Source organism: Mytilus edulis, chromosome 3 (assembly GCF_963676685.1).
Source record: "Mytilus edulis chromosome 3, xbMytEdul2.2, whole genome shotgun sequence".
Taxonomy (NCBI): domain Eukaryota; kingdom Metazoa; phylum Mollusca; class Bivalvia; order Mytilida; family Mytilidae; genus Mytilus; species Mytilus edulis.
The window spans coordinates 67,167,331-67,180,345 of NC_092346.1; the positions used below are offsets into that span (position 1 = coordinate 67,167,331).

The 13,015-nt window shown below is 32.1% G+C and overlaps 1 protein-coding gene and 1 long non-coding RNA gene across 2 annotated transcripts; one reads left to right on the top strand and one right to left on the bottom strand.

Moving 5' to 3' along the window:
- Window positions 1-948: 948 nt before the first annotated feature.
- Window positions 949-5,240, bottom strand: LOC139517193 (uncharacterized). The gene is made up of 3 exons (XR_011663103.1): window positions 5,119-5,240; window positions 2,249-2,534; window positions 949-1,452 (listed from the first exon to the last, which is right to left on the bottom strand). It is a non-coding gene; the product is annotated as an uncharacterized lncRNA (long non-coding RNA).
- Window positions 5,241-8,664: 3,424 nt separating this feature from the next.
- LOC139517194 (medium-chain acyl-CoA ligase ACSF2, mitochondrial-like) lies at window positions 8,665-13,015 on the top strand. Its single transcript, XM_071307918.1, has 2 exons — window positions 8,665-8,848; window positions 9,851-13,015. The coding sequence occupies exon 2, from the start codon at window positions 11,071-11,073 to the stop codon at window positions 12,709-12,711; it is 1,641 nt and encodes a 546-aa protein (XP_071164019.1). The 5' UTR covers window positions 8,665-8,848; window positions 9,851-11,070; the 3' UTR covers window positions 12,712-13,015.

Sequence of the window (13,015 nt, forward strand, 5' to 3'; positions counted from 1 at the left end):
CACAGTCTCATTCGGCTTGATACAAGAAGTTGAATAAATTTAAGTGTTATTTCATACAACGATCTTTGCAAGTTAAAATCCTACCAAAAACTTTTCGGAAGGGTTCATAGGTTATATGATGTGAGATTTAAGCTTACACTGTATCGATATAACCTGTTGTGATACTCAAAGTTACTCGGTTTGCTTTTGCTTTTTATTGACAGCTCTGTATAAGAAATTACAACTGTAAGAACCATAACTCCATAGTTCTAAACATTCGTTTGATGTGTTTGAGCTTTTGATTTTGCCATTTGATAAGGGACTTTCCATTTGAATTTTCCTCTGAGTTTAGTTTTAGTGAATTCACTTTTTTCAATTCATACTTTTGATACATTTCTTGCTTTCATATTTTTTGGGATTGAGCGTTCCGGATGAAAGTAAATCCAGAAATGCGTTTTGAATGCACCAAATTAATTAAATGTTATTTGAGTTTTCTAGTACTGGTCCGCTATTGTTGAGCCGGTAGTCCCTGTGGGTATCATCAGTTCAGTATTCAGATCTTTGGTACTGTCTGGAATTATAACATACCATTCTAATATTCTCCCGTGATATATTTTGAAATTATTTCTAAAAACCCAAAGATCTAACTCGCTCTGGGTTTCTGCTTGAAAACGTGTGTGTGTAATTCAAATATTACTGGGTAACTGCTGTGTCCTGAATGTTGCTAAAATATATTTTGCCTCTCTTTTGTTTAGTCCAGCTGGTGCTTCGGACAGTTTTTCGGTACTTAAATAATGTAAACCTTTTTTGAATTACCATCAATACATTTTGATATATAGCGCTATTTTAGACACTTTTAGTCAGACAGCTCCCCGTGTATTAGAAGAACTTGTATATATCATTGGCTATCATTGGCTTTCAATTTGGGGGGGGGGGGGGGGGTCCCAATAAATGTAAATCTAGACGTACCAAATTGATCAAGTGTTATTTTATTTTTCAATAACAACTGGTACATATAACTCTTAAACAATTTATGTAATATAAATTGCATTACAAACTGATAAATGGTTTAGTAACTTATACATTGCTTAAATGATGAGAATCTCCTTTAAATCTTTTTGTCATTTAACAGTAGACTAGTTACCCTTATATAGCAAAGCACCATCGCTTTCCATCATCTTCATGAAATTATTTGAAATATTTCCTAGCTTGGAATTCCTTCCTAATAAGATAATAACAACAAATAACAAGTATATGTTGGAACGATGCATACACTACAAATATTTTCAAAAAACTGTTGTCCACACATTAAACAGACTAAAGTATAAATAAACGTAACATTATAATCTTCTATGATTTGTTGGATCACTACGATGGTATTTAGCTATTTTATGATGACAATGTGGACAATAATGTGTCACATCTCTACACCTCTGCATGCAAAACGGGAGAAAACAGCAACCAAGCACGCATCTACAATTAGATGAATTGAATTTGGTAGTAACCGAGCTAAACATCTAATACTTTAACAATTCCTTATACGATATCAAACATTTCTTAATGTACATTTTTTACTATGTCACCTTATTACATAAAAATTTATGTTTTTTTACATAAAACTAAGGTTCCATCTGCCTCATGCATAGTTGATCTTAGATAAATTTGGTCTTACTTGTATGTCCCATTTTAGCCCTTCGTGAGTTTTAAATTAGAAATTTGGCGTTTATTAAAAAGGTAAATCAAAGGTTTCAGTTAAATCGATTTTGATATGACTATTGAACAGGGGTATACTACTATAGCCTTTATCAATCCAGAGAGCCATTCTGATGCACGAAATTGTTGTTTTTATTTCATTTTTATTTTCAAAAATACGTACGTGTATATTTTACCTTCAACACTATTTCTATTCTTACAACAATTGATTTCACATATGTATGTGTCATTTTCAAGTCGAAACTTTAAATGAAATGATTTATCAAATAATGCCGGAAGTGTCTTTGCTTTTTAACATTTTTTTATTCGAGCCTCACTGATGAGTCTTTTGTGGACGAAACGCGCGTCTGGCGTAAATATAAAATTTCAATCCTGGTATCTATATAATAAGTTTATTGTCGATACGGCAATTCATTTATTTTTGGTCGAAGCCGATATACCGTCAAAAGAGGCAGCTGCAGACAACAAAATATACTGAAATATAAACGAACAGATAAATAAAAATGGAGTAAACAGTGAACTTTGTGAAACTACATTACTTTTTAAGGCAGCTTACCCCATTAAAAAGCAGCAAATGCACCATGACCAGGTTGTCTCTCCTGGATGAAATATTAACTCTGTCGTTATATGTTTATGACAATGTGGACAAGTCATTTGTTTCGGTTCAAAATTAACAAATCTTATATGTAAAGGAACTGATTGTTTATTTGAATTTCCATCCTTGTTTCCGTCACCGCCTGACACCTCTGTTGAATGTTTACGCTTTGCATGCTCGGTTGAGTGTGGTTGGTGTGTTTGAACGTCAGAAACTTCAAATGTATTTGGAGGTGGAAGAGATGAATCTAAAAAAAGTATAAATCAGAAAAATCTGTTTGATTAAATTATGTGTGAATTCCTGAACTGATTCAAATAATATCCATCAACTTTTAACAGAATCACAGCATTGTCATGACATGGCAGTAATACAATTCGTTAAATATCTCTTTTTTCAAATTTTTTTTAATATTTAGCAAGGTTCTAAACTTATAACTTATTTTTCTTTGTTAACTGGAAATAGAAGATTTGAGGTATTCATCAATGCGATATCAACTCTGTCTCAATAACACAAATAACCAAACCATATCCAAAGGACAACTCCGAGTTCTCGAAAATCAAATACTAGTAAGCTTCATAAGACGAAGCCCGAGACAATCACTAATGAAGTCCTTTAAACTGGACAGCACAAAAGTATGTGGCAGGTTAAAACTGTTTTTCCTGTTTCTTAACCTCCTTACAGGTGGACAAAAATACTTGAAAGGACATTGACGGAATATGTAAGGGAAGGACAACTAAAAATGACAGAATATAAACACTTAGGAGATTGAGTGCATGCGATGCGCTTTTCTGAATAAACCTTCATCATGCAGGGACATTCAAACAACAAAAAAACGAAAGCCAAGGAGAATACCATGAATACGTGAGAAACTACGATAAATTCGTTAAAGGTTCATTTTGCCTGAGGATGTTGTTGGTACCTTAGTTTCATCAAAATATCAAAACTTTTCAACGCCGGGATACCTTTTGAAAAAAATATGTTATTTCTATTTTATACTTAGCTATTCAATTAACATCATTGGCTCTTTGCGTTTGAGTGTTGATGAAGGTAAATCCAGAAAAGCTCTTCAGTTAAAGTGTTATTTTTATTTATTTATACTTTTTTTCTAATTTCATTGGGTTGCGAAGGCGTTGACAGAAGCACAGAAATGTGTGATATAGTAAGAAATATTGAATTGTTTGCAGAAAGTATATCTACACGTGTTATATCTTTAAAGTGATGTTTCTGCAATATCTGTAATTGTTTGCACCTGTCCTAAGTCAGGAATCTGATGTTAAGTAGTTGTCTGTTTATGTGGTTCATAAATGTTTCTCGTTTTATATAGATTAGACCGTTGGTTTTAACGTTTGAATGGTTTAACACAAGTATTTGTTGGGGGGCCTTTTGTAGCTTGCTGTTTGGTGTGAGCCAGGGCTCCGTGTTGAAGACCGTACCTTGACCTATAATGGTTTACTTTTATAAATTGTGACTTGGATGGAGAGTTGTCTCATTGGCACTCATACTACATCTTCCCATATTTATTTCATTGAGCTTGTATAGCATCGAAAGTTTTTCCATTACAGTGAAAATAAATTGTCAACCCTCCTCGTTTTAATCTTGATCAGTAGATTTATATATATAAACTAAAAACATGAAACAAAAACAAAGCGGAAATAGCACTGAACTCAATGGTATACAAGATGATTTACAAACAAGAATTGTGTCCATAGTACACGGATGCCCCATCCGCAATATAATTTTCTATGTTCAGTGGACCGTGAAAATGGGATAAAAATTCTAATTTGGCATTAAAATTAGAAAGATTATATAGGGAACAAGTGTACTAAGTTTCAAGTTGATTTGACTTAAACTTCATCAAAAACTACATCGACCAAAAACTTGTACCTGAAACGGGACAGACGGATGGACGAACGAACGAACAGACGGGGAAACGAACCAACGCCGCGGGACACATAGACCAGAAAACATAATACCTTTAAATATAATAATAAAACATTATATCGTAATAAAGTATGCCTGCACTTACTGAAAGCAAGCTCATAGTATTTAACTTGTTTATAAGAAATCAAGCCTTTCTTTATTCAATATTAATTGCTGTTGAAGATACCATACAAGCAAAGTCGTAACGTGTTTAGGTAGACACGAAAGGTGAAATGCACCGAACAAAAGTATACAAAATGAGACAATTGGGTATTGCTTCAAAAGTGAAAATCAACAGTTGATATTTCAACCAAGAGATTTAAGTCGGACAAGGCAGTATATATATATAAAACATTCATGGCTTACATCCAAGTATACAGCAATTATATCAATATTTATTGAAACGGCAATACATTACATATTGTTAGAGTATTAATTGTTCGGGGTTATTCAATGTTAAATCATATGGCAATGAACTTTGAACGGTAGAAGATACAATATCAAATGCGTAATTTTAATGTTTTATGTGTGACAAATTATTTATTCTATTTTAATTACTAGTAGTAATCTTTTTGGGGTTAAAACAATTTAATATATAAATTAACATTTCACATTCTTTTCAATTTAAAGTGCTGATTGCAATCAGCTCGTCAAAATTTAAGGTCATATAATTTGAATTAGTTTGTAGAATTTTTGATTTTTCAATAAAAAGCATATTTTTTTCATAATTTGATAGAAAAAATGATCAGAACTCGAATTAAAGTATCTTTGAAGCAACAACTTGACTTCTTTAGTCAAGATAATGGATACCCAAAACAAAAGATGAATCTGAAACTATAACTTCGCATTCTTCATATTTTCATTGTCAAATCACATATATAAATAAGATTTACATGTAAACATCTACTTACCAGGTTGGGGCATATTTATCACTTTTTAAACAGTAATATTTTATGAATGCATAACTATATGTGTGTCACCTTCTTATGTGTTTATAAATATACCGCAACCAACTTCACCGTACTGGGCATTTAAACCTACATGCTATTACATGAAAAATTTACGATGTAAAATAATATAGATTGATTTAATAAAAATCGATCATATAGATAGGTTTACAATGTCATCGAGTTTTTTACTTCATCATGATAACTCAGTGTTATTGACTTACAGACCTATAGTTTGTATTCATTGTGATATGTTGCTATCTCAAACATTATAGAAATCAAAACGTTTTCTTCCTCAGTCACTTTCTTTGTTTCCTTATTTAACAAGTCTCATCCAGCTGAATTAAACTAATTGGAAATAACGAAAAACTATATCAAATTCATTTACAGTCCTTTACAATAATACAAATAATTTCGTATTGAATAAAGATTGATGGATTGCTTAACGCCAGTGTCAAATAATGCCAGTATATTCGGGACAAGAAAAATAAAAGATCCCATCTGCAAAGTAGGTTACTATATATATATAAAAAAAAAAAAAATAATAATAATTCCCAAGAACTGCCAGCTTCGGATTTTCGAATATTTTGGTCTCAAGAAACACCGAAGAGAAATTTGCCGAAATACGTATCAGGTGTAGTTAAATTTGTTCTGTTAATTAATATTGTAAATTCCTCTGGGTCGATAATGGTAGCACCAGCCCGGATGCCAGTAGCGAGATCTGGCACGGAAATCATGACAGATAGTGTTTCATTAAAATTTTTGTTATGAAATTTTGATAATCACTTTGAATTAAGGAATGTATCTCGTTCGTGTATAACTCTATTTCATTGTCCCGATTTAGCTACACCTATGTTTCCCTTTCCCTTGTATCAGCTCTTCAAAGTTTATACTAAGATTTTGATGTTCAGCCAAAACGCACATCAGATGCAGTACAATTGATACTGTTAAAGTTATTGTATAAGTAATTTAAAGTCTATAGTCAATAAAAAACGGAATCTATAGAAACAAAAATAAAACCTTTTTTGTCTAGAAAATTATCATTAGCGACCTCAAATTGATGAAAATAAGCAATTAAAGAAGCACCAGTTATCAAACTTATGTTTTTAACGATTTGACTTAAACTCTCATATTTGATTTTTATAACAATGTAAAACATTTTTCCAATTAAATAAAGTATAAAATGAACACTTTATTGGGCGTGGGCTGTATAATATGTAGCTTCATTTCGTATATGTATTTTAGTCAAAACGCCATTTAATAAACTACGAAGTTGACCCTGAAGTCCGCCGATGGTCATATAAGCGATATACACATAAATATAGATATTCAGAGATATTGATTTCGTGCAATTAGATTTTTTTTTAGGTCTGTTGAATTCTATATTATTGATTAAAAAAATATATGTTATTTATCGTTTTTACCAGTATAAAAATGATTTTTTTTGTGGATCGAACCAGTCAATCAAATGATTTACCTTTGTTTCACTTTCAATGTTGGCATTCTTTTCCTTTAAATAGCTGAACACAGACATCTCATGCGTTATTCATCTCTAGACTAAGGGGTTAATTAAAGTTCACATGAATACGGATTCAATGAAGTCGAATTATTCACTTGAAAGTGAATAATTAATCATCAATTTTTCTTATCTTATTTTGACAAACATTGAACCATGCTGGCTGCTTAAAGCGAATGATTATTTCACTATCCCATTTTCATTTATGATTGAACCCGAAAAAAACGTATATTAGATATTTTCTATATTCGTAGCTAGTGTCCCTTTATAGATTTCCCGTTAATCTAGTAGCAAAACTTCAACCTCAGCACGATTCATTTTAATGTACCTATCTCAAATGATACCACATACAAGAGCTTGTATTGAAATATCATATGAAAACTGCTGATACTCTCAACTTACTAACTCCCCTTAACAGGGTTTATATTGTAAGCATCTAAAAGTTTAACCTTACAGGACATTTGTTTTTTTACTGATCTATACCTAGTCGGAAATATACTGTGCAAAAGTTAGGAATCGACGGGCGATGAATGCATAGCAGAAGATATTTACCATAATTGCATGATTCGTGTAACACAACTTACCACAACTTGTCAGATTAAATCCACTTAACAATCAAACACAAAAAAACATGCCCCTCTTCTTCCGACCACACATAGTAAATGAATGGTCTGCGTTTTAATGGAATTTTGTTCGACTGTCATACAAAAAAAACAAATCACAAAAATTCTGAACTCCGAGAAAAATTCAAAACGGAAAGTCCCTAACAAAATGGCAAAATCAAAAGCTCAAACACATCACACAATTGGATAACAACTGTCATATTCCTGACTTGGTATAGGCATTTTCTTATGTAGAAATGGTGGATTAATCTTGTTTTAGGGTAAGCTAAACCTCTCACTTGTATGACAGTCGCATCAAATTCCCTTATATTGAAAATGATGTGTGAACAAAACAAACAGACATTTAGACATTTTAGGTGAAAATGTCACAAATAGGGGTACAGCAGTCAAAATTGTGTTATAATCTTAATCACTATAAAAACAAACAAATATATAACAAAGAAGCACAAAAAGGCATATAGACAAAGTACATTAGCAAAAATGAAATATAAGAATACAAAATTTACAATGTCACAATATTACAATGACGGCATGTAAAAGTACAGAGCCATGTCATGTGTATCAAAGAAACACAAAAAGGAATAAAGACACATCACATTAGCAAAAATGAAAGACAAGAATACAAAAATTATCATAGAACAATAGCACAATGACGGGATGTATAAGTACAGAGCCACGTCCTATGCTATGTTTAAAGAAACACAAAAAGGCATGAAGACAAAGCACATTAGCAAAAACGAAAGACAAGACTACAAAAATTATCATAGAATAATAACACAATGACGGGATGTAAGTACAGAGCCACGCCAAATGGCTATCATCAAAAACAGACTAAAGTTAGTTTTTAACATTTTTTTATTCGAGCGTCACTGATGAGTCTTTTATAGACGAAACTCGCGTCGTGCGAAAATATAAAATTTCAATCTTATTTAGTATCATCTTGCGAAACCTAAAAAACAAAATACAAAATCAGTATTTTAAACAAAAATCGGGGTAATGAAGCGAAGAAAAACCCAGTTGTTTTTACTTATATACTAACATATTGTTGTTTCATTTCTAAATATTTGTATTTCAATTAGTAATTGTAGGACAATGTTTATTAAAAGTGATTATAACATAAACCAGTTTATTATTGATCTATTATTTCGGTTTGTTAATATCAAAGACATATATATTAATATTTAAGAAAATAAGTTTAACATAACTGTAACAAACTGAAATATCTATACTTGTTTATGACATGGAAGTTGAACGCAAAGGTAGGAAAAATGTCATTTGTCTTTAAGAATAGGGGATCAATTGTTTTATGGGTAAAGTGTATATATGGACTTAATATTTTTAAAGCATGATACTTTATTTCTGTATTTTCAGACATTGGAATATTTGTCCATCGAAGAGTTTCATTCACGGAAATCCCATCATGCGAAATAATTGTATTTTCGAAGTATTCGATACATACAAAATGTAGATTTTGCAGTTTACATATAATGACATCTTTAAAATATGAAGCAGGGAAATTTGCTTGGTTAATTGGTCTTGCTTTCTTTCTATCAGGGTAAGTTTGACAGAAACCTATAAACAGAAACTGGGTTTACTTTGTTTTAATTCAAGTTTAGTTGTGTATTAGATACATATTTTAATTCAAGTTATCAAAATTATACAAAACATGTCTCTTAGAAAGTTCAAACATTTGTTTACATCATTGTTTCTGGGAATCATACCACATCTCATTGGTTTTAGGTTTCCGAAATATTCAGTCCGTTTGAAATGTTCGAGTATAGAATATGAAGTATATGTTACTTTATAATATAAAAAAATCATTTTTCTATTTTCGACTGCGAGGGATGAACTTCAAATATATTTATCAATAGGTATATGCATATCATTTCCATGCTTCAAGCTTCACTTCAAATGTAAAAACACCACATCTTTTTTTTTTAATTCGAATTAAATCAAGATAGAATATTGTTGTCATTTCCCAAATTCCAGGGCCCATTAAAGGCATACTATCAAGATACAATTAATTGCCATATATATATACTACAAGAATGGTATGGGCAATATAGAGGATAAATCTCCATGAAGACTCTTGTTTTCATGAAATTATACTATTTGACGCGACTTCAGTGTTATCTATAGGATTGGTATCTCACAAAGATGAATAAAGTCAATGTGCTCAATTTATTCATTAGATGTTAGACGCAATTCCATTCAGTTTAACAGTGCTTTCAAAAAATAATATATGTCTTAGAAAAGTAAGCCATTGTAAAAGGCGTAAAACTTCATACTGAAGTTGTTACATGTCTTTATGTCCGAGGTAGTTACCAAAACCTTTTTCGCTGAAATCGTATTGAAAATCTTTAAGATTCTGATTTGTCCAAACGGAAAAGTTGTCTCTCGGCATTTAAGGCTATGGAAGGGAAAATGAAAAACGTACGCGTAAACGTGTGACTTTGTCTTCTTTTTTCTTTTCACTTTTAAAGAAAACAAACATGTGAACAAAAGATATTTGTAGAATGCAAGTATTTCATGGAGTTTCATTTTTTTTTCCTTTCAGTTGTTGGCTGGGATGTTGTATTGCGCCATGTTTTATTAAAAGTTGTAAAGATGTTGTTCACGTATGTCCAGACTGTGGTCAAGTAATTGGAAGATACCAAAAGCTTTAACAGGACATTTTATTACCCAATCATCAGGAAAATAGATCATACAGAAGTGTAATATTATTACTGTATATAAACATAACAATCTGATAATCGTCTATAGAATTGATAATTGTTATTAGTATAAAATCAAGGAGGATATTGTTGGTTAATTGTCAAAGCTAGGTTTTTTGAAATATAGTTTATGAATATCTGTCAATGAAATATTGAGGTATTTGAAAAAAATGCAATTTATCAAATATCCACAGTAGTCATCATTTCACACTATTTCAACGAGTCTCATATAGTCATGTCTTGTAGCCATAATTACACTGTAATTATTCTGCCCTAATAATGGCACAGGGATTAATTGATAACATTATTTGTATTTCTTATAAGTGGAAATTTCTAATATTATAAAGATTTATTCCCTTTACATACATTTTTTCGTGCTGAAATTTCAATGTATATTTCAATGTATATTTATTGCATAAATGTAAAGATATTTTTGTATTTAATGGTAAAATGTCATTCAATATGTCAAGAAATAACTTTTAAACATTCAAGGAATTCGTGGGGGAAATTTGGTTGATTATATAAAAAATCACTGAAGCATGACTGGAGCGGCCCCCCTCTTATATTAGTCAGCCCCCTCCCTACAAAAAGTTCTGGATCCGCCACTGTGACACACCATGAAGCCACGGTATATATCTAGCCTTATTTTAATTTAATAGGGAAAACATATATTAAATCTCCAACAAATTGAAAGTAAAATCAATTTATTAAAATAGTTTAATACTAGTAAAGGTCAATTCTAATTTGTTTTCACTTAAAACTGATTCTCCTGAGGATTCTCCGGGTATCTGGGTATCCACTTTGATATTGTCCCAGTTTATCTTCCAAAACTATTGTTCTAATTTTCATCAAAATATATAAAATTAAGCTACTGTTCAACAATGTTTACAATAATATTTCAGTGTATTCAAATTTCTATATTTAGTATCGAGATATGCTCTGATTGAAATACAGGTCAATAATGTATATATAACACTTTCATGCATAACCTGTTTACATGTGTGCTGGACGGAGGTTATATTAAAGGTGAATTTGACCGGATGTAAAGCACAATTTTATAAATATGGCGACGTTAGGTAAAAGTTACATTTATATACCAGAGACAGTGGATATATTACACACATCTATACCCGATAAACTTAAAGAATTGGCTGAGGAATGTCCTGACAGGGAAGCTGTAATATTTTGTTCACCAGACGGTGGTCGTTGTTCAATTACATACTTTCAACTGTACACAAAGGCAGAGTTGTTTGCTAAAAGAATACTTACATATGGATTTGAGAGAGGAAGCATAATTGCAGTGGCTAATATAAACACCCCAGAATGGCTTATTTGTACTTTTGGGCTACAAATGGCAGGACTTGTGCCATTACATTTTGCCTTTGCCAGGGAAAGTCCAAACAGCGTGGTAAATCTTTTGAATGGAGTTGGTAACTGTGTTGCAATCATCCTAGATTCGAGCGATATTGGGATTTCTAAGCAGTTTATAGAAACAATGGATACTAATGGCAAGGCTATCAGCTCAAAAATCCCATCATTACAAAACGTCTTTCCAATGAATGCATTCAACGATGAACAAATTCCTAGTGGTCAATGTAACCTGCCATATATTACTGCCGATGATGTATGTGGTATCTTTCTTACTTCCGGTAGTAGCGGCTTGGCCAAGGCGGTACCAATGACTCACATGAGGATGATAGAAATGGGGGTCCATTGGGGAAAACTTCTTGACGTTCAGCCAGGGGAAAAGTTCTACAACGACAAACCTTTCAGTTGGCAGGGCAGTTATCCTTCAATATGGCTTGCAACTAAAGGATCGCGGGTTACAGCAACTGATATTTTCGCAATGAAATCTGTAGAAGAGATCAATGATTTTACTCTCCGTGTTTTGGAATCTGAATCGTGTGTCTCGGCTTTCCTTTTGACACCATGTATATCTGACCTGTTAAGCAGAAAGGAATTAAGTGTTCGTGTATTTCCCCTTCGTGTTATCTGTACAGCAGGACTTCCGGTAGATTCTTTTTGTGCAAACGTGATCGGCAGAACAGCTACTAATTTTGCAGTTGCTTACGGTTGTACAGAAATTGGATTTATGTGTAGCACTGTTGTAAACTCGAACGAGTACGAAAATTATGAAGTTGGGCAACCATTACCTGGTACAGAAATTAAAATAGTTGATGAAAATGAACATATTGTCCCAAAAGGCACAACTGGAGAAATCTATGTTCGTTTAAGATACCGATTTCTCGGTTATTTGAATGCCAAACAAAAAGCTGAACAGTGCTGTGACAAGACTGGTTGGTACAAAACTGACGATGTAGGATATGTCAAACCAGGCAATAGCGTAGTGGTAACGGGACGCAAATCAGATATGATGGTTATAGGTGGCGCTTTAGTATCACCGTCTTATATCGAAGGTGTATTGAAGACACATCCATCTGTTGCGAACGTTTACATCGGCCCTGTTCACGATAAACAGACGTTTCAGCATGGTTGTGCAGCGATCATCTTAAAGAAAGACAAAACAGTTACAGTAGACGAATTAGTAAACTTTCTAACGAAAGAAAAGGGAAAATATGCGGAGAGTTTTCTAGGAAATTTGCATGTTCCCAAGACATTTCTGTTCTTTGGATCATTTCCAAAAACTCATAGTGGAAAGCTTGACAGAAAAGCTTTAAAAGATGAAATAAAAAAACGGCTATAAAAGATGAACTAACATCGATATATTCATACATGATGAAGTATGTGTAGAATCTCTCTCAACATATATATAAATGTACAGTCATGACAGTTTAGCTTTTAGAATGTTTCAATGATTCATCATCAATGATCATGTTCATAGTAAAAAGGTTTCATATACTTTGATATAGTAATTCAAATGTTAATTAAAACATCGTCGAACTCAGTTTGCAAAATTTACAGTTTGCAATATTTCTCATGTATCTGTTATTTCTGTTTGTTTATACTAGAAATGATATAACAAAAAATAATTAAATTCTATATTATAA